The sequence below is a fragment of the Parasteatoda tepidariorum genome, chromosome 4 (assembly GCF_982258835.1).
Source record: "Parasteatoda tepidariorum strain Cologne lab strain chromosome 4, Ptep-v5.0, whole genome shotgun sequence".
In the NCBI taxonomy this organism is placed as follows: Eukaryota; Metazoa; Arthropoda; class Arachnida; order Araneae; family Theridiidae; genus Parasteatoda; species Parasteatoda tepidariorum.
In genome coordinates this window covers 64,433,626-64,460,848 of record NC_141758.1, presented here as the reverse complement: position 1 = coordinate 64,460,848, position 27,223 = coordinate 64,433,626, and the positions used below count along the sequence as shown (strand labels likewise).

At 28.7% G+C, this 27,223-nt stretch overlaps 1 protein-coding gene across 3 annotated transcripts in view; it reads left to right on the top strand.

The window, feature by feature from the left end:
- The window catches only part of LOC107438641 (uncharacterized), a 583,728-nt gene that overhangs the window by 230,271 nt on the left and 326,234 nt on the right, over positions 1-27,223 (top strand). The window contains exon 1 of one of the 3 annotated variants that reach the window (XM_071182378.1): positions 20,296-20,324. The exons of the other annotated variants lie outside the window; for them this stretch is intronic. Coding sequence (XP_071038479.1) covers positions 20,311-20,324 — 14 coding nt within the window. The 5' untranslated portion in view covers positions 20,296-20,310. Of the gene's footprint in view, positions 1-20,295; positions 20,325-27,223 lie in introns of those variants that run through there. 3 annotated transcript variants of the gene reach the window in all.

Sequence of the window (27,223 nt, the reverse complement as noted above, 5' to 3'; positions counted from 1 at the left end):
ACCCCCTTACCCCAGCCGCCTATGCTGGGATTGAGTGATTGAGGATTGTCGCAACTATTGACATCAGTATTGTTGAAAGATTAATCGTTCCAATGTGGCCACCTGTAAATTATACAGAAGTTTCGACTTAAAGAAGTATTAACCCTTTTCGACATAGATTATTCTTTGCTATTTCTAATCTGAAAAGTAGATTGAGTTTTTTTTTTTTCGTTCGTTTAGTCTTGTGCTTTTATCTTTTTTAACTTGATTGTGTATTCGATAAAGTCTTTATTTGTTTGATTAGGGTGTAGGATTTAAGAGAGCACCTGAAGATGATAATAGGTCTTTTAAAATTTGCTCTTTCTTAAGTGGTGAAGTTAATCATCGACAACCAGGAGAACTAGTTTTTGTTCTCTTTATTTACTTTCATTTTTTTTAAAAAAAATCAAGCCTCATTGTTCTACAAAATGATTTCAGATAAAATTATAATTCGATATTACTTTTTTAGCAGTAATATGCGCAATAGTTGAAGTAAATTCCGTTATATTTTATTTATATAAAACTATGCTAAACTTTCCAAGTAAAACAAAACGTAATATTATTTGTTCTTTTCTAAACGAATTTTTAAATTTCTATACTTATAAATGAATTTCTAAAGAAATTTGTAAATGAATTTCTAAAATCTATTTTTAAATCTATCTTCCTATATCTAAAATGAATTTCTAAATCTACCTTTTTATATCTAAGATGAATTTCTAAATCAATCATTCTATATGTAAAATTACTTTAAATCTAACTTTCTGTTTCTAAAAAGGCTTTCTAAATCTAACTTTTTATATCTGTAATGAATTTCTGAATCTATCATTTCATCTATAGAATGAATTTTTAAATCTATATTTCTATATCTATAGAATGAATTTCTTAATCTATCATTCTATTTGTAAAATTTAATTTCTTAATGTATCTTTTGATATTTAAAATGAATGTCTAAATCTATCATTCTATATCTAAAATGAATTTCTAAATCCATCTTTCGATATCTAATATGAATTTTTAAATCTATCATTCTGTATCTAAAATGAATTTCTAAATCGATCTTTCGATGTTTAAAATGAATGTCTAAATCTATCATTCTGTATCTAAAATGAATTTCTAAATCTATCTTTCCATGTTTAAAACTAATGTCTAAATCTATCATTCTGTATCTAAAATGAATTTCTAAATCGATATTTCGATATTTAAAATGAATTTCTAAATTTATCATTCTGTATCTAAAATGAATTTCTAAATCTATCTTTCGATATTTAAAATTAATTTCTAGATCTAAAATAAATTTTCATAATAATGTTTAACATCTGTCAGTTGTAACTAGCGAATTATGTGTTAAGACATCAGAAATATATTATTTCGAATGAAAATTAGCTTTAATGGATTAAAATGAGGATTAAAATACTTAATAAATGCTGTACAAAATTTTATTGTTTTCCCTACTTAACTTGCCAATTATTTAAAAAAAAGAAAAACTTTTCTTCAAACTTTGTTTTTGATGCTTACAAGGGAAACTAGGGAAGTGTGACTCGCCAATTTTGAAATAAACTAGTGGGATGTATGCCTTATGAGGAATAATTTTAGGGGGCAACATTCGTTTCGGCCCATAGAAGGTCCTATGAGAGATGACGAGTAATTCAGTATATAGAAAAATCGGTATTTTATCACTTCAATGCAGACTATTAGTTATTGTAATTATCTCATACTCCAATTAATTTTGTGGTACTTTCACGTACTATATAATGCATATTTATTGTCAAAATGGATTTCGAAAATTTTATATATCTGTAGCTTTTCAGAAAAACCTGTTAGGTTAATTTAAAAAAAAAAAAATTGACATCAAATTTTTTAAATTTTTTTTTCCAAAAAATATTTCAAATTAATTGGAGTATGTAATTACAAATCAATTAATTAATGGTTAATTAATTAGTAATCAATTAATTGATGATTAATTAATTAGTAATCAACTTAATTAATGATAAAATAATTAATTTGTCGATAAGCAAATCAATTAATTAACCAATTAATTAATAATTAATTGGAGTATGAGACAATTTCAATAACTAATAGTCTGCATTGAAGTGATAAAATATCGATTTTTCTATATGTTGAATTACTTTTTATCTCTCACAGGAGCTTCTATGGGCCGAAACGAATGTTGCCCCCTAAAATTATTCCTCATAAGGCATACATCCCACTAGTTTATTTCAAAATTGGCGAGTCACACTTCCCTAGTTTCCCTTGTTAGATATGTCCTTCACTAAAAGTTTCAGAAGTTCTAAACTTAACAAAAATTGGCGAGGAGCTATTCGCGGGGAATTTTGTTACGCAAGAAATAGTTATGGTTGAAAATGTTTAATTTTATTCAGTATCAGTATTTTAGTACACTAGCGTATAAGACCGAAGTATTGAAAGGAACGTTTATGATAAGAGTAAACTCTAGTGACATTGAGGATAACATTTTCTTGACTTGAAATAAATTATGTACATAGATGTAGCATTTAAATGATAGAAAAAGAACAATTTTTTCATCTTCTGTCATTGTGTTAATTCTTTGTAAAAGAAATAAATAGAATAAAATAAAACATTTACTAAGCCGACAAAGCGAAACGTTTCGAGTGTCGCGATTACGGTTTCGATTAAAGTAGAATCGTAAATTTAGAAGAGACTTGTGATTTTATCTCTCCTAAACTGCTGCACTTCTTACGCTAAGTTTTTCTTTGTTATTCGTCACAAAGACACTCGCAGACGATTTTTAAGTGTCCCAACTTAAAATGGATTTGTTATCTATTCGAAAGAATAAAAAAGAGAGAAATAAACGGCTTTTTTTTTTCGAATTAAAAGTTGCTGGCATCTTTGTTGGAAACTAGTTCTTAGGACTAATCTAACATAAGAATTGTAATGGTCCATCAAAAGTATAAGATAAAGTTAAGAACAAAGACGAGTCGCATGCAAAAGAGGTTGGCATTGAAGAAAAGTAGAATGACCATAAAGTAGTCTGAAAGTGAAAACATTACTCAGTCTTCTCTGGTTTCATAGCATTCATGTTAAAAAAAATAATAAATAAATAAAAAATAAATTAAAATTCAAGTTCGTACGTGTTTCTTAAAACAAAGGGGGAAATAATTATGCTTCTGCAGTTTGCAACTAGCGGGGGGGGGGGGGAAATGCTCAACCATGATTTTCAATTCTTGTCAGAGATTTTTTGAGAATGATTTCTGCTCATTCTGTTGGGGACGAAAAATGGTCTGAAAAGGAAGACGTTTTGCTTTCTTTTTTCGTTTCATAGAAGATATGATATCAAAAATTTTCTTATTTAAAGCAAAATACTTATGCTTGTACAGCAGTTTACAACAGGAAAATAAATGCTCAACGGAAATTTTCAATTCTTGTCATTTGAGAATGATTTTTGCTCATTTTGTTGGGGACAGAAAATGGTCTGAACGTTATGCTTTCTTTTCTCGTTTCATAGAAGATCTGATATAAATTTTTTTCTTATTTAAAGCGGAAAGCAAAATACTTATGCTTGTACTGCAGTTTACAACAGGAAAATAAATGCTCAACGGAAATTTTCAATTCTTGTCATTTGAGAATGATTTTTGCTCATTTTGTTGGGGACAGAAAATGGTCTGAACGTTATGCTTTCTTTTCTCGTTTCATAGGACCTATGACATAAAAAAAAAAGTTTAAAGCAATGGAAAAAATTATTCATGCTTATACAGCAGTTTTCAACGAGGAAAATAAATGCTCGACAAAAATTTTCAAATCATATCAACGAATTTTCGGCAATGTTTTTTGTTTACTCTGTTAGACAGTTGGGAAAAGAAAATGGTCTAAAAGGGAGCAAGTTAAGCTTTCTTCTCTTGTTTCATAGAAGGTATGGTATACGAAAATTTGTTTAAAACAGAGGGGAAATAATTGTACTCATGCAGTTTGTAAAAAGGTAAAAAAATTCTCTATAAAATTTTTTAGTTCATGTCAGAATTTTTGATTTCTGTTCACTTCGTTGGAACGAATATTTAACCGGATTATTATTGACAATTTATTCATCAAGCTATACAATGCATTATTTATAGCTTACAAACAAGTCCAAAATCTGAGAAACTATCTTAGTTATAATCTTTTTGGCTTATGTCTTATCTTGAAACCTTGGGAGTGTAATGTGACTAAACCTTATAAGGTTTTATAAAAATGTTACTGTAAACAAATAAAAGGATAGTTAGAGCTTTAAAATAGACTCTCCTCTGTGTGTAGGGATGGCCGTTATGAAAGAGAACACCCGTTTATTTAAAGTACCGGAAATAAAGGAAGGGGCGATTATTTTAGAAAGTCCTGCCCCGTGCTATTTACCCCATTTGCATAAGAAACCACTTCTAAAAAAACGTCAGTAAATAAAATTGAAGAAAGTCTTAAAAAGCATTCCTAGAAATGATGTACGTTGTGTATTTATTATTTTTTTTTTCAACAATGGGTAATGTTGAGAGAAGGTTGTTTGTGCCACCCCCGACAACAAATGGCGCGGGTGTATAAGATGTGATGTGGAAAATGTTTATGTTATATTTATCTGAGGGGGTGAGGAGATTGAGTTAATTCGTGTTTGCGGTTGGATCAAAAAGATGGATTTTTTGAAAAAGTGAGCAGCGTTTGTTTATATTTTGAGGAAGGAAAACAATTCAGGTTAATAAGGACAATAAGAAACGGTTTGAGTGAAGTGATGATTTTTTTGAAAATTATTTTTATTTATTATTAAAAAAAAACGAATTGAGTTTTGTGATTGATTTTTTTTAGTCAAAAATATCAGAGTGTTAAATATTTAGACATTTGTTTAATTGTTGCAATATTTATGCGCACAATTCTCAAAAAAAAAAAAATTCAAAAAAGAATTTTAAAAAAAAAATCGGATTATTTTAACTATTTGTGATTGTGGATTTTCATCTCTTAACGGTTTGAGTTTAAACCGTTAATCTAAATTATTGAATCTTAAGTATGATGAGTAATTCATGAACGCGATGTTTTAGGTCGTAAAATCAGATACTAAAATTTGCATTCTTTGAATAATTTTATGGTTTTTTCGTGGTTCTCAAAATAAAAAAGAGGTTTAAATTGTCTAGAAATGATTGAATTGAAAGTGGGTGAAACTTTGTACTTCTCAATGTTAATTTTTACTTCTTGCTTATTTTGTCTTAATTAACAGAATCAAAAACAATTTGCACACAATAGCAAAAACATTTGAGAAAATTTCATGACGAATTTACTTTTGAAGAACAATTTTTATCATTATTATTTGATTTAATGATGGGCGTAAAACATATAAATTTTTAACTCGTTTCAAACTATGTGATTTTATAATTGAAATCGGCCGAATAGTTTCTGACAGTGTTTGAAGTTTTTGCATGCCATACCTAGTCTACAAAAAACACATGCCCGAGGAAATCTTAGGCATGCCCAAATCTCTTTTTTGAATGCATGTTAATAAAAACCTTAGCTATTTTATTACATTACATTTGCAATATTATATCTACATACAACACTTAAATTTTAGTTAGAAGTCTTAAGTATTATTATCAAAGGAATATTAAATTTTATTAACAGAAAAGCATTAGATATTATTAAGAAAGAAAAATGAATGAACATTGATGAAATTGTTTTGAATTGCTCATTAGATTTCATTAAAGATTTGCAGACTATATATATTTTATTTTACTATATAACCGTCGTTGAACAGCCGACCCAATTTTATGGGTTTACGACTAATGTATGTTCAACTCCGTATCCTTGTTATTTTGAACCCTATCCGGAAGACAAGGCAACTTCTGGATGGAGTATTGGGAGGAATTTACTTTTGTGGAGAACTTTTTGATGGAGCTGACCTGCATTTGCGTTACACTGAGAGGAAGATCACGAGAACCTCCCACGGTTAGCCTGACGGCAAGGAATCTCTAACCAATAATCCGTCTACCACTGAGGATCGTTCACGTCAGGACTCTGGTCGGTGCAAGCTGAATGCGGAATTCGTATCGACTGGGATTCGAACCCGGTTCGCCTCATTGGATGGCGAATGCTCTATCCCCTGAGCCATCGTGGCTCCAGAATATATATAGAGAGAGCTACGATAGTTAGAAAAAGATGTAGCTTTTGAGTTTGATTTCACATAATTTCAACTTTTACATTTATTACATATTTATGCACATCAACTGGGAAAGTTTTTTAAATAATAATTTTTTTAATAATATTTTGATTAAAAATGATTTATTAAAATTAAATTTTGTCAAAAAATCACTAAAAAACGAATTATTAAAAAATAGCATGGTTAGGGGTTTAAAAAAGATAAACTAAGTTTGGTTGAAGAATTTTATATTTATATGATTAAATTCATTAACATATTAGTCTTGTCAAATATATAATAGATTCCCCCCTCTTTTGGTATAATTTATATGTTCCATCCGTCCCCTAGCTAGTCAAAATTTGAGGGGAAGCTTATTAAGTATTTTATGGTATTTTGATTGAATATATACCTTTTCTGTCGGGCATGTAAGGGTCAAAATACGCCTGAGTATTTTCATACGACCCGGGTATGTCGTGAAATATGAACCCTGGTTTTTGAAAAGTAAAATTTAAAAAAAATTATTTTAATTTCTGCAGTCTTCTATGTTCAGATGTTTGGTGCGCACTTTTTCTTGATATTAAATTAGTAATCGCAAGCATCATTCCAAAAATATTCCTAAAATAACGTGAAAATCAATCAAATTTCTATGACGATCTCCCAAGAATTAGCACTTTACAGTGTGCATAGCGTTTTTAGAAAGTGCTTAAACGTGCTTATTTTCGATTTTTGGTTTTTAAAGGCCCTTAAAGTAGCTTCTCTCATTGGGTGTTTTTAAAAAGTGCTTCATTTTCCTTTTTCCAAATTGAGATTTTTCCTTTACCTTGTTGATTTTCGCTACGAATTATGCAGAAAGACACTGTCCACCGTGTTCTATTTAAGGTTTTCACAATTAATTCAACCCCATTCTATTTAGGAGCATCGTCAGACCGTGGATTATGAAAACGCCATTCGATTTGCAAGATTCAAAAATTTTGACAATTGTCAAAAACAATGGCAAAAGAATTTTTTTTGACATGTCTGTTGAAACCAGATAAAACCGTCAATTGTCAAAAACTTTCCAACCCTACCTAATTGTGATATTCCTTTAAAGTACTTAATATTATTAGAATGCTTGAAAAGTGCTTAAAAGGTGCTTATTTTTTGTTGAATAATTTGGCAACTCACACTGATTTAGATTAAATAATCTATCACTTAACTTTCAATTTCTTTGGAGGTATTTAGGAAGAATTCTTTTATCAATGGTATTTGACTCCCTTCGGCATTCTAACTGACTTAAATGACTTAGTAGGATTTCATTCATAAGTCATCGTTTCATTCATACAAAAAAGCAGAGCTTTAAATAAAAAGTCCCGTAAAAATTACTACAATTCATTTCTCTGTCTACAAGCTGTGGGAAAAGAAGATATGGAAAACAATTACGACTTTTTACTTCTCTACAACTGCAAATATAGAATTCGCAGGAAGTGAAAATCAGGGTTAAAAAATCACAACCCTTTAAATCCAAATCTTTTTATGTTTTCTGTAATTCCATATCTATCCAACTTCTCAAGGAAAGAGTCGCCAAGTTTTGAAAAAATATTTCTTTTTTTTTTAAACAAAAACGTGGTATGTCTTTGAAACACAAAGGCCTATTCATTAGAGTTGATTATTATTGCATGCTCAGGAAGTTTCGTGTTAAGTTATCTTGTTTGCAATCGATGTTTTTTTTATTTTTATGGCTGTTAACAAGGTTTGCTTAAAACAAATATCAGTTAGAGATATTATTAGGATACTAGGTAAAAATAAAAGTTAACGAAAAGTGTTATTTTGTAGGCTTTGATTAAAATGATAATACAGCTTTCATTAAAAGAGATATAAAATCGCTTATTTAAATTGATTTTTTTTCATGATTAGTAAATAAAAAAAATTAATCAAAAATTTATTTTCTAGATTACATAACAAGAAACTTAGTGATATATTTATAAAAAAATTTGAACTTTAATTATTTTTTATTTTTTCGTTGGATAACGAACAACTATACTTTGTAAATGTTGATTGAAATGAAAACAGAACAAACATTTAAAAAAAAAAGAAAGATTTAAAATTATTCTTTAAATGGATTTTTTAATATTTAGTAAATAAAAAGTTGGTGAAAAAAATTTTTTTCAATCGACTTAACAAGAAATTTAGTGGTATATTTATAAAAAAATCGGAGTTTTAAATTACTTTTTTTTCCGGATAGCGGAATAAAATGATAATTAAACCTTCATTTCATTTAAAACGAAAAAAGATATAAAATCATTAATTAAATTGAATTTTTTAAAACATAGTAAATAAAAATTTTTTTAAACAACTCAACAAAACATTTAGTGATATGTTTGCAAGAAATCGGAACTGCAATTTTTTTATAGCGTCTGATCTATTGACTACATTTTGTTGTAACTTTTGACTAAAATGATAATAGAACTCTTTTTAAAAACGGAAAAAGGTATAAAATCATTACTCAATAATTGCATGTAAATAAGGTTTAAAGAAATATTTTTTTGTCCCGAATATGAGGTTTTAGCCATTGTTTAAATAAAAATTGAAATTTTACAGCAAAAATAATTAAAGTTTGATAATGTTGAAATTAGCCCTTTATTTACTGTTTCTTATCTCATACTCCTCGTTACTTATTTTACTCATTTTTGTTCTAGCAATTTTTTAACAAAATCGATATAATTGAAAGATAATAGCATGAAGTATGTTTTCTTCTCAAAACTACGCCTTTTAATTTTACTTTCCTTTTTAATTCTTTTTTATGTATTTTTTTTCCGGACAAATTCGACGCGCCATTACTGTCAAACTCTCAAATTAACGAGTCTCGAAAGATAGAGGTCTCGCGTGAAACAATGGGGGCATTTCATACTGCAATTAAGGTAACAATGAAAAAGACAAAGAAAAGGAATTAGCTACTTCATTCCCCTCTCCGATTAATCGTAATCGGCCTTCCTAAATTGGGAAATTGGAATCGAAAAGGCTATTTATGCTTCCAGACATCTGGTTCATATATTCGGACCGACAGTCTTTCGAATAAAATTAATATCAAGCGATCGGTTTTAGCTGTTGTAGAAGACTTTTAGATTAATGGTTCTTCTAGAAAAGGGTTATTATGTCTAAGTAAACTGTTTTTTTGTTTTTGTTTTTCTTTGACATGCAATAAAGGTAAAAGAAATAAATGAACCGAGTAAATTAAGTTCCTTTATTACCAAATCGATTGTTTTTATACCCATTTATTTATTTTTAGTCATGTTTATATAATAAGAATAACAACGATAGTTTTTTCTTGCAAAAGTATAATGGAATTGTGAAGTTATACAGGTCTAGCAGCTCGAAGGCAACATGCATACATATATTTATTAGTAGTAGCTGCATAAAGTTAGAAAGTTTAGTCATCGTATTAGTAGTAGCTGCATAAAGTTGGAAAGTTTAGTCATCGTATTAGTAGTAGCTGCATAAAGTTAGAAAGTTTAGTCATCGTATTAGTAGTGGCTGCATAAAGTTAGAAAGTTTAGTCATCGTATTAGTAGTAGCTGCATAAAGTTAGAAAGTTTAGTCATCGAGCATATTTCACTGATACGCCGAACACATTTTGACTAGTCCGTTCTTCCGCATTTATCTAATATAAATTTGTATAATCATGATCATGTGAGATCTTTTTTCTAAAAAAGACAAGCATGTGTGTGTTTCGGTGTGTCTCACTTTCTATATAGGGATTCTGAAGTTACTTTCAATATTTTCATTAACTAGATCAAACGTCCTCCAAAATCTCGACTATAAGCAGATGAAGCTATATAGTTTGAAAACATTTTTTCAGCATTTGATATTTCATGTTTTTCTCTAGACGCTCTTTCTCTTTAAAGTTTAAATTTCCAATGGAGATAAAACACAGTTTTTCATAAGAAGTTCCTCTCGTGGAATCACGTCCTCTTAATGTTTACAGCGTCTTCGTTAAAGAAAACCTTGCAATTAGTTTAAAACTACGTGCTTTGAAAAAAAAAAAAAAAAACTAAATGCAATGTTGTTTTAAGGATTGATTTATTGACAGTTTGTAAATGCCATTGTCCGTTGCGTCATATCATTTATGATTTGTTAATTTTAGATGAGCAAATTTCTTCGAATTTTTCTCTAAACTTTAAATTTTCAATGGAGGTAAAACAGAGTTTTCCATGAGAAGTTCCTTTCTTGGGATCGACGTTTACAGCGTCTTTGTTAGAAAAGCTTGTATTAAGTTTAAAACGTGTTTTAAAAAGAAACTAAATGTAATATTACTTTAAAGATTGGTTTATTGGTAGTTTGAAAATGTGATTGCCTGTAGCATATCATTTATGATTTATTAATATTAGATGAGAAAAATTTCTACGAATTTTTCTCTAAGCTTGAAATTTCCAGTGGAGGGAAAAATAGAGTTTTCAATGAGAAGTTCCTCTCGTGGTATTGCGTGCTATCGACGTTTACAGCGTCTTCGTTAGAAAAGCTTGTATTTAGTTTAAAACATGTGTTTTTTGTTTGTTTTTTTAAAAAAAATTTTCTCAAAAAGAAAACTAAAGGTAATATTGTTTTAAAGATTGGTTTATTGACATTTTAAAAATGTGATTGCCGTAGCTTCATATCATTTATGATTTATTAATATATTTACTGAGTTAATTTCTTCGAATTTTTCTCTAAACTTTAAATTTTTAATTGAGTTAAAACAGAGCTTTCCCTGAAAAGTTCCTTTCTTGGTATTGGGTTGTATCGACGTTTACAGCATCTTCGTTATTAAAGCTTGTATTTAGTTTAAAACGTGTTTTAAAAAGAAACTAAATGTAATATTGTTTTAAAGAATGGTTTATTGACAGTTTGGAAATGTGATTGCCCGTAGCGCCATACCATTTATGATTTATCGACGTTTGATGAGTACTAGTTTATATTTCTTCGAATGCTTTTTTGACCTTAGAGATTGTTTTACCCCAGATAGAATGCCTGTTATGACCTTTTAAATATCTCAGTTTTAACAATTTTTTTTTTAAAATTCTACTGTTGCCATCAATCAAACTTAGTTGTCATTAAATTCGAGAAAACTATGCTTTAATCGATACTTAGAACTCACAAACTTTAAAAAGAGCGTTTATTTCGTTTGAACCGTTTAAACAACTGTAACTATTATTTCAGTTCTTATTCATCAATGACAACGCACATCCATCAAAACAAACCGATTGTCTTAACATAAATAACTTGTAATCAACGGAAAAAAAGTTCTGCGTAATCGGTAAGTTCTCTTTCGCAAGGGTGTTAAGCGGCCTGGGGTGTGTTAGTGTTTGAGGATCGTTCTGCACCATACAGACTTAATTAGTATTCCGTGTAGTAACTTTTATATTTGATCTTTCCTATATAGGTTGGGTCTAATATTACACGTATATGAATAAATCATATGTCAAAGTAAAAACTATGTGAGCACTGTAAGATTGAAGGCTAGCTCACGGCGTTTATCTGAAAACACGACTTAAAATCTATTCTGTTATTCACGTCGATTTGTTCTGTGGCTTTTCATTTTATTTGAATGTCAAATGATATTTTATTGTATTCGTAGTTTTGACAATTTGATTAGCGGTCGTTTCATTATTTTGCTTAGAAGCCAATGTCTGAATTAAAAATATATTGCTATTTATAAACGAGTTAAATAAATCAATATGTTTCGAAATTTTGTTACCTTGTTTTGAGATAAACTAATACTGCATTTTAAACAGAATAATTAAAGAGCAAAGCGTGCATAATGTTTTCGAGAAATTTTTAAGAAGTTAAACTTTTAAGAATTAAAACGGTTTTAAGCATTGAAAAGCGATATTTTTTTGAATTAAAATGCAATCAGGAATTAAAATGTGCCTTAGAACTAAAATTTTTAAGAAGGAAAATTTTTTACAGATCTCCCAATTTAAAGCATTAAATTGTTCTCAAAAAATCAACTTTTGTTTTTAATGCTTAATTCAAGAATTAAAATATAATTAATCTTCATTACTAGAAATTAGGCATTAAATGCTGGAAATTAAGCTTTAAAAATAACTATTTTTTAATGTTTAATTTTAAGAAATTAAAAAAAAAATGCTCTAAGCTTTTTTTAAGTATTCCATGTAATATTTTTTTTTATTTGATCATTTCTATGCACGTCTAAATCATACGTCAAAGTATGCCTGGATTAAAAAAATATATCGTTATTTAGTCACAAGTAAATAAACCAATAAATTTAGAAATTTTGTTAAGATGCTTTGAGCTGAACTAATACTACATTTCAAGTAGAATAATTAAAGCACAAAACATGCATAATGTTTTTGGAATTAAAATCTCCTTAATAATTTAAACTTTCAAGCATTTTTATTTTTTTGAATATCATATAACACTGTATTGTGTTCATAGTTTGGACAATTATTTTGGTTAAAAATTAATGTCAGAATTTTTTTAAATACATTTTTATGTAATAATGAGTAAATAAATCAATATATTTTGAATTTTTGTTACAAATGATTTTAAAATTAACTAATACAGCATTTTAAGTAGAATAATTAAAATGTGAAGCATGCATAGTGTTTTCAAGGGACTAACAAGAATTAAAATGTTTTCTAACAGTTAACTATTTCTACCAGAAATTTAAATTTTACTAAGAACTAATTTTTCTTAAAATAAAAATTTTTAGAAATTAAATTTTTCACAAAAATTCAAAATTTAAAGAAAAAAGCTTTTTTCCTGCTCAAAAATTAAATTGACTTTAAAAAGCCGAATTATTAGACAACCTTAACTTTTGAGACCACATTTTCCAGATTGAATCCGTTCATTAAACCAAAAGTTATTTAGGTTTTGGTTTTTTCTCACCGAGCCTATGACAATAAAATTTTCATCAGCTATCATGTATCAATAAAACTGTTATTGATCTTTTTTTTCGCTTCAAATTTTTTTTTTTTTTTGAAAATTTCACGTAAATTATCATGCACATATATTAATAAAACTGTGCTAATTTTTTACTTACATCCAATTTCCTTACTTTTTAGCAATCAGTCATAACAAATTTAACTTTTTAAGCAATTTGATTACAATTTAACATTTTTTATCTTAGTCATCTGCTAAACTTTTGGTAACACCCATAATTTACTCTATTATGAAAAACTTATTATCATAAAACTCTTCCAATGCCACTCTTAACGGGTATTTGTATTTCACCAAAAGCTTATAATGACTTCCCGAGGCATTTTCGATTATCGACAGCTATGTAAAGTGATGTAAAAAAAAAATTAACTTTTAATAACTTGTTGAGTTAGAAAATTAAAAATTACCTCTTGTTTAGGCCTATAATGAAGAAAAGTCCTCTTTCTAATTCTGCGTTGAAACCGTCTCTTTGGCGAGAAAATTGGACTATTCTCCGTCAATCCTTATCTCCCAAATTTAATTTGTGCCTCCTCAATTAATCAAGCCAAGGACCCTTGCATAAAATATTATCGCCTGGTCCTCACTGCACTTTTCATTTGTTTAGTTTACGCTTCTTTCTTTTAGAGCTATTATTACCAACTTGGGCATTCTTGACCAATGATACGGTCATTAATAATTTCGTCTGCGGCCCGCGGGTACCGGCCCCTGGGGCCCGCAGTGGTAAAAAAAAGAGCAAATCAGGAAGATAAGATGGAACTTCCCCTTGTGTTCGAATTCCATTGGATCTTCGTAATGGATAGGATACTTAAAAGGTCCCACTAGTGCTTTTGTTTTATTAATAACGCCATTTTCTTTTATTTTTTTTACAACTTCTGGGGCTTCTAGTTTTCATTTGGAGGGTCATTATCGCGAACTTCCCCAGGCGATTCGACGTTTGAATTGTTTTGAGTGTGCGCTGGGTGGTTTGGATTGTTGTAACGATGGCCTTTTGTCAGAAACGCGAAACTTCTAATTGCCTTTTGTGTTATTATACCGTTAACGTTTCTGTGAAAAGGACTTTTTGTTGGGATGATTGTTGTAGTGTTTCTGATCTATAATCAAGTGGTTATTATGGTGTTTTTGCTTCTTTTGTCTTCCGACCTTAGTTTTTGAGGAAGCGGGTTAATCGAGGTGTTTAGAAATAAACTTTTCAATGGAAATGTTTCCGCAAATTTTTAGAAAATAATTCCCATGAGCAATTTTAGTTGAGTCGTGATTATGATTATAGGTTTTTTGACATTTGATTCAGCTTTAAATGCTAATTCTTCATGAAAGTAAAAAGAGTTAAAAGTTCGACTCTACTAAAGATTTACTTATGATTGCAAAGCATTTAGTAAAACTATATTTAGCAAAATTTTTAAGACAATTAACGAACTTTTCTAGAAAATTGGCGCAGTTTAGAAATACTCGCCCTGAGTAATGGTCATAGGTTTTTAACATCTTAATCATTTTCATATGATATTTCTTCAAAATAGTAAAAAATTATCAAAAGTTTGGTGCTACTAAAAATGGCGTTTAGTAAGATTTAGTGAAGCTATATTTTTGCAAATTTTTGTTAAGATATTTAACGAACTTTTCTGGAAACTTTGCTAACTTTTATAGGAATTTTTTATTTTTTCCAAGAAAATTGGTATACTTTAGAAGAATTTTTATAGAGTAGCGATTATGATCATAGGCTTTTTACATCTTAATTATCTTCATATGCTATTTCTTCCAAATAGTAAGAAAGTTAAAAGTTCGAAGCACCTAAAAATAGCAATGAGTAAGATTCAGTAAAGCTATAATTAGCAAACTTTTCAAGTTTTTCGAAATTATTTGCAAACTTCCATAGAAACTTTGTCATGCTTCAAAAAACTTGGTATACTTTGTTTTTTAAATTACTAAAACTTGTTTTTTAAATATTTAATTTTTTAAAATTGAGGCTGATTTAAAGAACGTTATTCGGAATTTTCGAAAGTCATCGCTTATCTTTTAGTCATTTGTCTGCCAACTCGCAAACAAATTTTGCTAAGGACCTGAAACAAGTTGTAATTGAGTAAGTATAGCAGTTAAAAATGATTATTCTTTTTTTTCCGTCAGTTATTTAAAGTCTTTTTTTAATATCAAAAAAAGTCTGAGGCAAAAAATATGCTGCAGATGTAAAAAATAATCTGCAGCACACGCTGTCGTGCTGGAGGATTTCTGCTGCTGTGCTAAAGATTAGTAACATTTAACAAGCTAATAAATGGCAACATGATCTGAATTCTTGAAAAGACAACTGCAATCCGCCATCTCAGTTATGTGTTTTGCAAATTCTTATCCCATTTTTTAAATTCTACGTCTTCCAGATTATAAAAAGAATTAATATTTTTTTCCTTAAAAATGATTAAAATGAAATTAGATTTTCATATATACAATGAAAATATAAGTTTGACAGGTTCAATATATAGTTTATTGGGCGTCAGCATGGCAAATTTTTTTTTATTTTATAATTTTTTAATTCACGATCTATAAACCATTTTTAAATTATTTATAACAGTATATATTCTAAAACCTGCCTTATTTTGAAGGCGCGTGTTTAGTTTTAATTTGTTTCACTGATTTAGAGCTAATATATTATTAGTTACATATTATTAAATTCGTATACAATACGGTATAGGGAGAAGTTTTTGAAATCATAAGTGTATATGACACTTAGCTAAAAATATTTATTATTGCAGGTTTTTATACCATGAAAATTGAACATTACGTTCATAAATTAGTCAATTCATAAATTCACGCATTTTAATTAGATATTTATTAAGTAAATGCATGTTATAACGTTAGGGAAAAAAGTTGTATAAGTCAGTTTTTTATCTAATTGAAAAAAAAGAACTAATAAAACAAATATTTTGCGACTCCGTCTCTTAAGTAAGTCTCCGTCTCTGTAAGTTTTAAAAAAAAAATTGTAGAGATTTTTTTTTAAATGTTTAAAAAATTTTAAACGTTTATTGCAAGAAATCTGAAACATTTCGATGCATTTGTAGTTTTACATAATCTAATATCATATCAGCGCTGAGAATTTAATACCAGTGCTGAGAATTGAATATCAGTGCAGAGAACGAGTGCAAGCATATTATATAACCAAAAAAAAAATTATATATTTTAAATTTTCACATCAAACTAACTTCCTAACTCTTTGCTTTCTTTTTTAATTATTTTATATTGCAATATGAGCAGTGGTGGCTCAGGGAATAGGGAGCTCGCCTTCCAATGAGGTGATTTGGGCTCGAATCCCTGGAATGGCTGGTCGATAAGAATTCCGCACTCGGGTCGCACTGATGTAAAATACCCTTAATTGTGGATGGGTAAAAAGGTCATGAGTTCTGTCAGCCTAATCGTGAGAGATTTTCTGTGGTTCTCTTCTCTACGTAACGCAAATACGCTTTAGTTCCATCGAAAGTCCTCCAGGAAGGTAAATCTCACCCAATACTTGATCCAGGAATTCCCTTGTCTTCCGGATTGGGTTCAAATTAACAAAGATTCGGAATTGAATACATTGGTAGTCGTAAACTCAAAATCGGGTTGGCTGTTCAACGACGGTTATAAAATAAAATATATTGTAATATAGTTCTCAGTTTTTTAATCAGCACTACTGTTATTCTCAATTCTTCTTTCAAAACTTTCTACACGATCAACAATATCTCAAAATCATCTTCATGAAATAGATCTTTTCGACGATTTATCAATGATCCCAATTATTGCCAATTTTTTACATACTACTTTATTATCGAAAGGTGAATACAAACAATCTCTGCCAAATGACTATCATGAAAGATCAATTCTTTATTTAAAGAAGCCCGCTATACATCAGACCTCGACCTTTGGCGAAATAATCACTGCACGATTCTACTTTTTCTCACTTCCATAGGTGCTTATAAAAGCAGTAATTAAAGCGAGCGGGGTCAGCTGGACTCAGAGCCTCATCGACCCCGGCCTAACGACCACTATTACATATCTAGTAATGAGACTTACGTGCTTGGGCGGGCAGTGCCTAACGCAAACAATGCCCATGTGGAAGGCCTCGACGTTGAAATTTACACAAGAGCATTGTTGATGAATAAATAATTGGGCTATGAGGGAAAAGAAAAAAGGATTATAAGGTTCAAATGCGCAGGACAAAATTGTTGCCTAAACGTTTTTGTAAATCGAACATTAGAAATGTTTTTAATTGTTTTGTTGATGAAAGTAGTATTATCTGTATTCCATTGGAATAAATTTTTTTAATGTATCTTATGCATTAGAAAACTTTTAAATTCGTGAAATATATATGAGTAGTGGGCTGCGCCCCCTACTACGCAATCTTATATCGTTTCCTTTGCAAACCAAGCTCGCTTCGCTCGCTACTAACTTAGGTACATTGCAAATGCACGAAATTCTAAGAATTCAAAACAATTATTCAAATCCATATAAAAACTCTTTTTTTTAAAAAAAGAAATTACATCTTTTTAGTAAATACTAAGTCATTAAAATAAATTTGAATTCAAATAAATGACACGTAATTCGTTAAACCTATTAGAAATGTGCTATAGTATAATTCGTAATATAAATCAAAAATCGTCAAATAAATTCGTAATTCATATAAATTCGGGAAAAAAAGCGCTTTCGACAAAATACTAAAATAGAGATTTATCGACAAAGACTACTCACTTCTGCCTAGCTTAATAGTATGAGATTGCCGCAGCTGATGCTCTCTAGTTATTTCAGTTTCCGTTTTTAAAAGCGCTATATGTTGAGCCACCTCAGCTAGATTTGGCATGTGACATTTTTAGCGCAATCATTGGTCGATTCGCAGTGTGAGAGAAATAGTAACGTAAACAAAACAACGCAAACGTTGCCACCGGCGGAAAAGAAATGCAGCCAAAATTTGGGAGCCACGTAAGAGAATTATATATATTAGATGTATCTTAAAATTCTAATTTAAGCATGAAATAAGCTACATACATTAAGATGGCATTTTATTATGACTAATTGAACATTTTATGCAAATAAGCTTTTGAGTCAAATTGTTGCCTCTAGTTGGCTAGTTTGTCTTCTTAGAACTTTGTCAACGTTGAATCATAATGTAGTCATATAGAGCAATATCACTAACGTTTTAAATATTTGTAGTTCTATTCCTTGTTATCTGAAAGTCGTTATCTGTATTTCTTTTGATTTTAAATACTTTTTTTTGCATAGTTATAACACAAGAACGTTTAAATTCGTAAAATACAGATGTATAATAAATTTTAAATATAGTCACAAAATAAGCTACATACATTGAAATGACATTTTATTGTGACTAAGTGAAAGTTCCATGTAAATGAGCTGTTGCGTTAAATTGTTGTCGCTAGTCGGCTAGTTTGCCTTCTCAGAAAAACTATTTAACGTTGAATTATAAGAAATAAGAAGAACTCTAATACTCTCGTTTTAAATATTTATGTTTCAAAATATAAATCATTTAATTGATTGCAATTTTAAGAAAATATAGTTTAAAATGACATAAGCTGGTATTTTTTAATTTAATTGATTACAAAAAAAAAGAAAAAAAATATTGCAGTTTCCAGTTACACATGAAAGGAGTACGCGATTAGGAGCATAACATTTACTGTAATTGTATGTGCATTATATTCCTTTTTTAAGTTATCTTAAATTTATAAGTACTTTATGAAAGCATTGCTTCTTATTTTATAAATATATTTAAAATGTCAATCAAAATTAAAAGAAAACATCTGATGGCATAACATTTCTTAAATTATGAAATAATTCGGAAGTAACTAATTTTATGAAAAACATATACGAGTGGCTTATGCTAACATAGTGATAAGTCACAATGACAGTTTTACATTAAGCTGTGTCATAGTATGATCTCAAGATTGACACTTTAAAGAAGTCTCCAAGATGTTCTCAAGATAACAATATAATACACAGAAGCATCTTGTTGTTTATTTAAAAATTGTGGTATATTTTACCAATAACGCATTTAGCACTTTGCTTACGGTGTACCTTGTTATACCATTACATGTGGTCCACATGCTGTACCAGCGGTAATCAAAAGGTTAAGAACACTCTCAAACTTGATAATGTGGCTTGTCATTGTCTGTCCTTCCACAATTTCCCTTCACGAGTTTCATAAAAGATCTTTTTGAGTAATGTGCCTTGTCAGACGATTCATTATTACATATCAAATTTACTAATTTCTATTTTGTAAAAAAAAATTACTGCACGGAGAAAAAAAATTCTGCTGAAATTACCATACTGTATGGTAATGCATTTCTGGTAAATAAAATCATAATTTTGATAAATAAAAGCAAAGTATATGGTGTTTAAACCATTCATTTAGTAATTTTTCCGCTCATGTGGTAATGGTTTACCAGAAACTGTAGTTTTCAAAATTATAGTCCTTATTACCACACATTTAGTAAAAAATGCGAAATTGAAAAGTAAATTTTACCTAATAAATGGTTTTTATAGCATGTTCTAGGATATGATGAAAATACTAAATCTTAACACGTTTACCACGTCTTATCACAAATTACAAAGCCATATTTTATTGTTAATTTAACCAAAATCATCACCAAAGCACTTCGGTAAAGAATTACTGAGCTTTTTGATGTTTCCATACAGCAGAATCCCGGTAAATTTTACCATATTCTATTAATTTTGACTATGCTTTTTTTTCCAATGTAAAATTTTTCTTTTGTTTCCTTTCTAAAAAGTAAAAGGATTTATAATAATTTCTTTACTTTTTTTTCTATCTCAAAAAAATATTTTTCATCGAAAACTCCTGAGCGGAAATAGGCAGTACTTACACGCCTAATAGCTCCATCATGTGCAAATCGATTTTCTAAAAACACACTACAAGTCGTGACCCAACGGTGCAAGGAAAAAAAATAGTGATCGCCTACTAGTTGTTGAACTGCATAGGTATCGCTACCGTTCTATAATAGCCTATAGCCTAATATTTTGATATATAGCTCTTGATTGTTTACTTACGATTTTTCATTGACTTTGTTTGTTTACTGTTGTTATTTTTTTGTTTCCCCCTTTACTCATTAGATTTTTTTTTCTCCTATAGGTAAGTGGAATTTTTCGCACGCTTCCTTACTATTGCTGGAACAAAGGGGGCGAGGTATAGGCTATACATCACCGCACCTTTATTTCGCTGTATATTTATTTTATGCTTCTGAGAAAGTGGGTGTGGAGGCGAAGAAAAGGAACTATCGATGATTCTTTGCAGGTAATGGAGATTAAAAAAATTTAATATGTTCTTTTTTACATTTTTTTTTTTTTTTTGTTTTAAATGAATGTTAATTTGAGGCACGTTGAAGCGAAAATGTTTATTGATAGCTAAACAAAATTAGATTTTTTGATAAATGCCAATTTGAAAGGATAAAAATTAACTGTGTTTAATTAATACAAAATCTGAAATTAATTTTTTTTTAATTTCTAAAATAATTTTCTTGAGGACAAATATATATTAAATGTATTAAATATATACAGCATACAAATAAAATAATAATTTTCTTGTACATATCTACAACGTATAAATTTAATAATAATTTATTTAAAATTTCTTTTAATTGCTATTTTACATCAATTATACAGGGAAATAAGAAATCAGTAAAAAGAAATGCTGCAAAATACTAAAGAAAATTTTAAAAAAAATAATAATAATCCAATGTACTGTCTAACTGAAATTTGTAGAAACAGCAGAGAAGTAAAGTTTTAACTTTGAGTAATTATGCTAATTACGTGCATAATATAGTTGCAATAAATCTTATTGCTATAATAGCAACAGCTTTTGAAAATTTATTCAAATTTTTAAAATTTATTTTATTTTAATTTATACCTACAACGTAAAATTTAATAATATTTTTTTTTTTAAAAAAAAAACTTTTTTTAATTTTTTTAATTGCTATTTTATATCAATTATACAGGAAAATAAAAAATTAGTAAAAAAAATGCTGCAAAACGCTAATGAAAAATTAAAAAAAAAAAAAAGCAATGACTACTTATTGTACTGTCTAACTAAAATGTATAGAAACAACAGGGAAGTAAAGTTTTAACTTTGAGTAATTATGCTAATTGCGTGCATAATATAGTTGTAATAAATCGTATTGCTATAATTGCAACAGCTCTTGAAAATTTATTCCAATTTTTAAAATTTATTTTATTTTAATTTGTACCTGCAACGTATTAATTTAATAATATATTTTTAAAAAAAACTTTTTTTTATTTTTTAATTGCTGTTTTACATCAATTATACAGGAAAATAAGAAATAAGTAAAAGAAATGCTACAAAACACTAATGAAAAATTTAAAAAAAAAATGATAACAATTTATTACTGTCTAACTAAAATTTATAGAAACGGCAAAGAAGTAATGTTTTGACTTCGAGTAATTATGCTAATTACGCGCACAATATAGTTGTAATAAATCGTATCGTTGTAATTGCAATAGGCTTTGAAATTTTATTCCAATTTTTTAATTTTTTTTAAATTTTAATTTCTAACTGTTATTCTATGATAATTATAAAGAAAAATGAGAAAATCTTCACCAAAATTCAAATTTCAACAGTTCATTATTCTGTTCAAGTAAAAGGAAATCCCCCAGAAATACCTGTCTGTCACCATTTTGTTATTTATATTTCCTACTTATGCAAGTGATATTACAAACTGTATTTTACATAGCGTGTGGGCATTTTTCTTCAGTACTTAGTTGGAAAAGGATTATTGAAAAGTTCTCGGAACTCTGATATGTTCCAAAGACAAATTACAATGATTGATGACTGGTTGTCAGTGCAGACCTCAGAGAAGTAATGTTTCGACCTGGCGTGATTATGCCAATTACGAGCGGAATATAATTGTAGTAAACCGCAGGCTTTGTACTCTCAACGTGATGTAACTCAAATTTCCCACTGGCTGTATTTGTTAGCAGAAGGTGTATAAATTAAATGAAAATAAAATTATAAAATTAATACCACTTGGATAAAAGTTAGCATTTTAAGGTGTATCATGTTTAGAAAATCGAAGTGTAATACTTTGTCATACAAAATGAATTGATACATAAAGAATAAAAAAAAAAGAAAAAAAAAAAAGAAGATTTGGAGATTTTCAATTGACACGTTGAATGCCACGCTAATTTTACATGGCTTGTCCGTCTGGCCAAATGGTAAATAACTACAAACTAAATTTGCAAATATTAGACAGATTTTGCTAGTTTTTAAAAGGTTTAGCATGACATATCTGAAAAAAGTGGTGAATTATATAAGACTAGAAATAGTGGTGGATAAAAATCTACTAAATTGAATTTATTGAACCGAGAATCAGAATTAATAAACTACCACTTGAAAATATTTATTCGCTGTCCGGAGCAAGTTGGCATTTTTGTGTATATAAATAAAACCATTTTTGTGTGTTCTATATTGCATTAATTTCTTCAAACCATTTTAGTAACGATAATAATATTAAAAAATTAAAAATTTACTCAAATTATGTGTTTCTAGTAATCTTGGCTTCTCCGGTCACCGGTGACTCCCGTGGCGCTGCAAACAAACTCAGCCCCGTCACCGGTGACCCTAATGGCATTCAACGTGTTAACTGCTTTTGCAGCAGTTGTATAATAGCGATTATAATAAGAGTTTTATGCAACGAATAACTTTGTGAAACAGCATGAAAACACATTTAAGTAAAGCTGTAAATTCATTGGTGTACACTGCAGAAAATAAACGATAACTTCAATAACTTTTGTTCAATTATCGAATTTTCACGAACTATAAACGCAATCTTAATAATTCACACATCATTAATGTTCTTATTAATTTGTGCTGTGCAGACGATATTTTAAATTAAAAAACGGACTCAAAAACGTACTTCCTCGGAATAAATTTACAATCTCTTAACAGATTTGTATTCTTAACCTTTAAAATATGTGAAATAACCTCAATCCAAAATACATGATCCATTAAAGCTTCCTAAGTTCAGAAAATCGGTAGAGTTTTTTTCTTTCCGCATCGTACGTAAGCAGACTTAGGAAACAAAATAGTATAACTTTTAATCTAAAAGAAAAATATTGCAATGACTATTATTCAAGGCACAGGTTTGTGCGTATGTGATTTTCATAAATGCATACGCAGAAAAAATTCTGGTAAAATTACTGTTAAAGACATTCTTAGCAAAAAAAAAAAAAAAAAAAAAAAAAAAAAAAAAAAAAAAATATATATATATATATATATATATATATATATATATATATATATATATATATATATATATATATATATATATATATATATATATATATATATATATATATATATATATATATATATATATATAATTCTAGTTAATGAAACCCAAATACACGGTATTTAAAACACTCATTTGGTAATTTTGCAATTATATGGTAACGGTTTACCGAAAATTTTGGATCTCAAAATTATAAATCTTATTACCTGAAATTTAGTTTAAAAAAATATAACTAAGAGGTAAATTTAACGGAATAAATTATTTTTATGCCATACTCTAAGGTATCATGATAAAGTTGTCAAATTTTACCAAGTTTACCAAAATATTAATGCAAATTATAAAACTATATTTTATTTAAATTTTACCAAAATCATTACCAAGTCACTGTGGTAAAAAGTGGTGAGCTTTTTAGTGTTTCCATAGAGCCAGATGCGAAAATTGCACAAATAGTATGTCCAAAACTACCATATTCAAATAGTTTCGGCCATACTATTTTACGTAGTGTTGAAAAGGAAAAAGAAATTTCAAAAACAAACAACTTGTAAATGAGCGATTAAACATAATTATTAATATTATATATTTTTTATTGCTTTTGAATCGAAAATTTTACAAATAATATTAATAATAAAGTAAAAAAAGGTTTTTGTTCTGAAACAAAACCACAATTCAATGAAAGATTTTGAATTAATATTGCCTAAGCAATCGAATCAAATCGTAGTTCACCAAATAATAATATTAGTTAAGGTAGAAAAGTTTTTGCTTTGAAACAAAAACGCAATTCTATGAACATATTAGAATTATATTGTGTATAGCAATAGAATTAAATCGCATTTTACCAAATTTCAATAAACCAAAATCAGAAAAAGCTTTTTTATTCCAACAGAACAGCAATCTATATATATATATTTCTCTTACACGGCGACAAAAAAAAGCCTCATTACAACTCCCCGAATGGCAACGCTAGAAAATCGACCATTGATTGCCGCTAAAAATGTCACATGCCAAATCTAGCTGAGATGGCTCAACATATAGCGCTTTTAAAAACGGAAACTGAAATAGCCAGAGAGAGCATAAGCTAGGCAGAAGCGAGTAGTCTTTGTCGTATTTGTTTTACAAGAATTTATTTGTTTATGCAGATTTTTCCATTGCAATTCACTTATTTCAATTTTTAATAGACTTGAATATGAAAGCCAAAGTTTTAACCCTTTTTAAAGAGATATCAGTTTTAGAAATTTTATCGTAAGATTTTATACTATAGCACATTTCTAATAGGTTTAACGAATTGCATGTCATTTATTTGAATTCAAATTTATTTTAATGACTTAGTATTTACTAAAAAGATGTAATTTTTAAAAAAAAAAAATTGTTACATGGATTTGAATGATTGTTTTGAATTCTTAGAATTTTGTGCATTTGCAATGTACCTAAGTTAGAAGCGAGCTTGGTTTGCGAAGCAAACCATATAAGATTGCGAAGTAATTTTCGGGGGGTGGCGAGCGTTAGCGAGCAGGGGGCGCAGCCCACTAGTTCAATGAAATATAGCAATAAAATCAAATCGCATTTTATCAAATATTAATATTAATTAAAGTAGAAAAAGGTTTTGCTTTAAAGCGAAATCGCAACTCAATGAACGAATTAGAATTAATATTGTGTATAACAATCGACTCAAATCACATTTTACCAAATATTAATATTAATTAAAATAGAAGGAAATAGAAAATGTTTTTGTTTTAAGAAAAAACCTCAATTATATGATCAAATACGAATTTATATTGTGTATAGCAATAGAATAAAACAAAAACATTTTACTAAATAATAATTATAATTAAAATTGAAAAAGTTTTTGTTATAAAACAAAACGTCTTTAAAGCGCAACTGAATGAACAAATTAGAATTTTAAAATAACAAAATTTATCGGCACTCCTCCTTATTTATGCAAATTTAATCTATATAAACTTAAGGAGTCGTAGTCAAAACAAATTAACTTCACATTTTTTCGAAGAAAAAAATCGTTTTGATGCTGCGTATTAATTGAATCCCGATATTCATTATATTTAAAAGCCGAATATTTTCATGCTTATTGACTTTAAATTTTATAAAAATTTAAATCACGCCTCTCCTATAAAAGTTTATTATGCATGTTTACGAACGAAAACAAATTTTCAATTAATCGTTATCGTGAGCGATGATGACCGATACTAAACGATCTCCTTTTGTTTTTGGCGTTTAATATAGTCAACTTGTACCATTTTTTTCTTAACAAAAATAACTTAATACCCCTTATCTCTCTCCTTGTCAATATCCAAGTCGAATAATTATGATTACTTTACGAACGCATTTCGCTTAAAAGATTGATAACTCTCGATCAAATATGTGTTTTATTATTTATTTAGATCTTTATCGCATTATTACGAGCTTCTAGAGAAATGGGCGAATATAAAGAATAAAACAAAACCTCATTTTGTTTTCCATCGACAAAATTGTTGGCTAGGAGCATTCTATCAGACTCTTAAATGAAGGATTATTGGAGGTAGAGCGATGTTAATAGAGCTTCTTCTTTGTCGATCGGCGCTGTTGTTATTACAACAATGATTATCCAACTTGAGGTTACTATTAGTCATTGTCAGATATCAGACCCACCTCTCCTTGCAGAAAGGTAGGTTGTTACTGGAGGTGTTTGTGAAAAAGTGTAGGGTATCAGAAGTTGCAAATCGCCTATCTTTTAAAGATTATTTCGTAAAAAAGGTAGTTTTGCCATCCTGGACTGAATGTAGTCAAATATCTTACATAGAGCTTATTTTTGTTAAAAAAAGAAATTTCAGGTCTTACGTAATTGATTTTATTATTAATTATGAACAGGAAAAAAACAGTAATAAATTTTTTTTAATTTGCAACTATGGGCTTAAATTAAGAAAAATTGATCGAAAAAACATCGGCTTTTTTAAGAAATTATGAGGTTTAATTAGACAAAATTCAGCAAAAAACACCTCCTTTACGCAAAACATGATGTTTTGAGGAATTATGAGGTTTTTTTTATGAAATCTAAATTAAGTTATCATAATTTAACGATAACTCCTACTTGAGGTTACTATTAGTCATTATCAGACACCAGACAAGTAGATTGTTTCTGGAGGTATTTGCGAAAGAGTTTATAGGGTAATAGGAGTTGCAGATTGCTCATATTTTAAAGCTTATTTCGTAAAAAATGCATTTTTGCCATCCTGGTCTGAATGTAGTTAAATACCTTACATAGAGCTTATTTTTGTTAAAAAAGAAATTTCAGGTCTTACGTAATTGATTCTATTATTAATTATGAATAGAAAAATATTAAACAGTAATAAAAATAAATCTTTTATTCACAATTATGGGGTTAGATTAAGAAAAATTGATCGAAAAATATCTCCTTTTTTAGAAATTATGGGGTTAAATTAGACAAAATTCAACGAAAGAACACCTCCTTTAAGCAAAACATGATGTTTTGAGGAATTATGAGTTTTTTTTTATGAAATCTAAATTAAGTTATCATAATTTAACGATAAGTCCAACTTGAGGTTACTATTAGTCCTTAGACGACACTAGACCCATTTCTCTTTGTAGACAGGTAGATTGTTTCTGGAGGTATTTGCGGAAGAGTTTGGGGTAATAGGAGTTGCAAATTGCCTATATTTTAAAGCTTATCTCGTAAAAAATGTATGCCATCCTGGTCTTTATGTAGATTCCACAAAGTTTTTTTTTTAAAGAAATTTTAGGCAGCTCATAATTTATTGATTATGAATAGAAATTTTTTTTTCTTAATTCGGAATTTTGGGGTTGAATTATACAAAATTCAGCGAAAAAGCATCCCTTTTGCGCAAACAGGATTTTCTTTTTTTGAGTAGTCATGAGAATT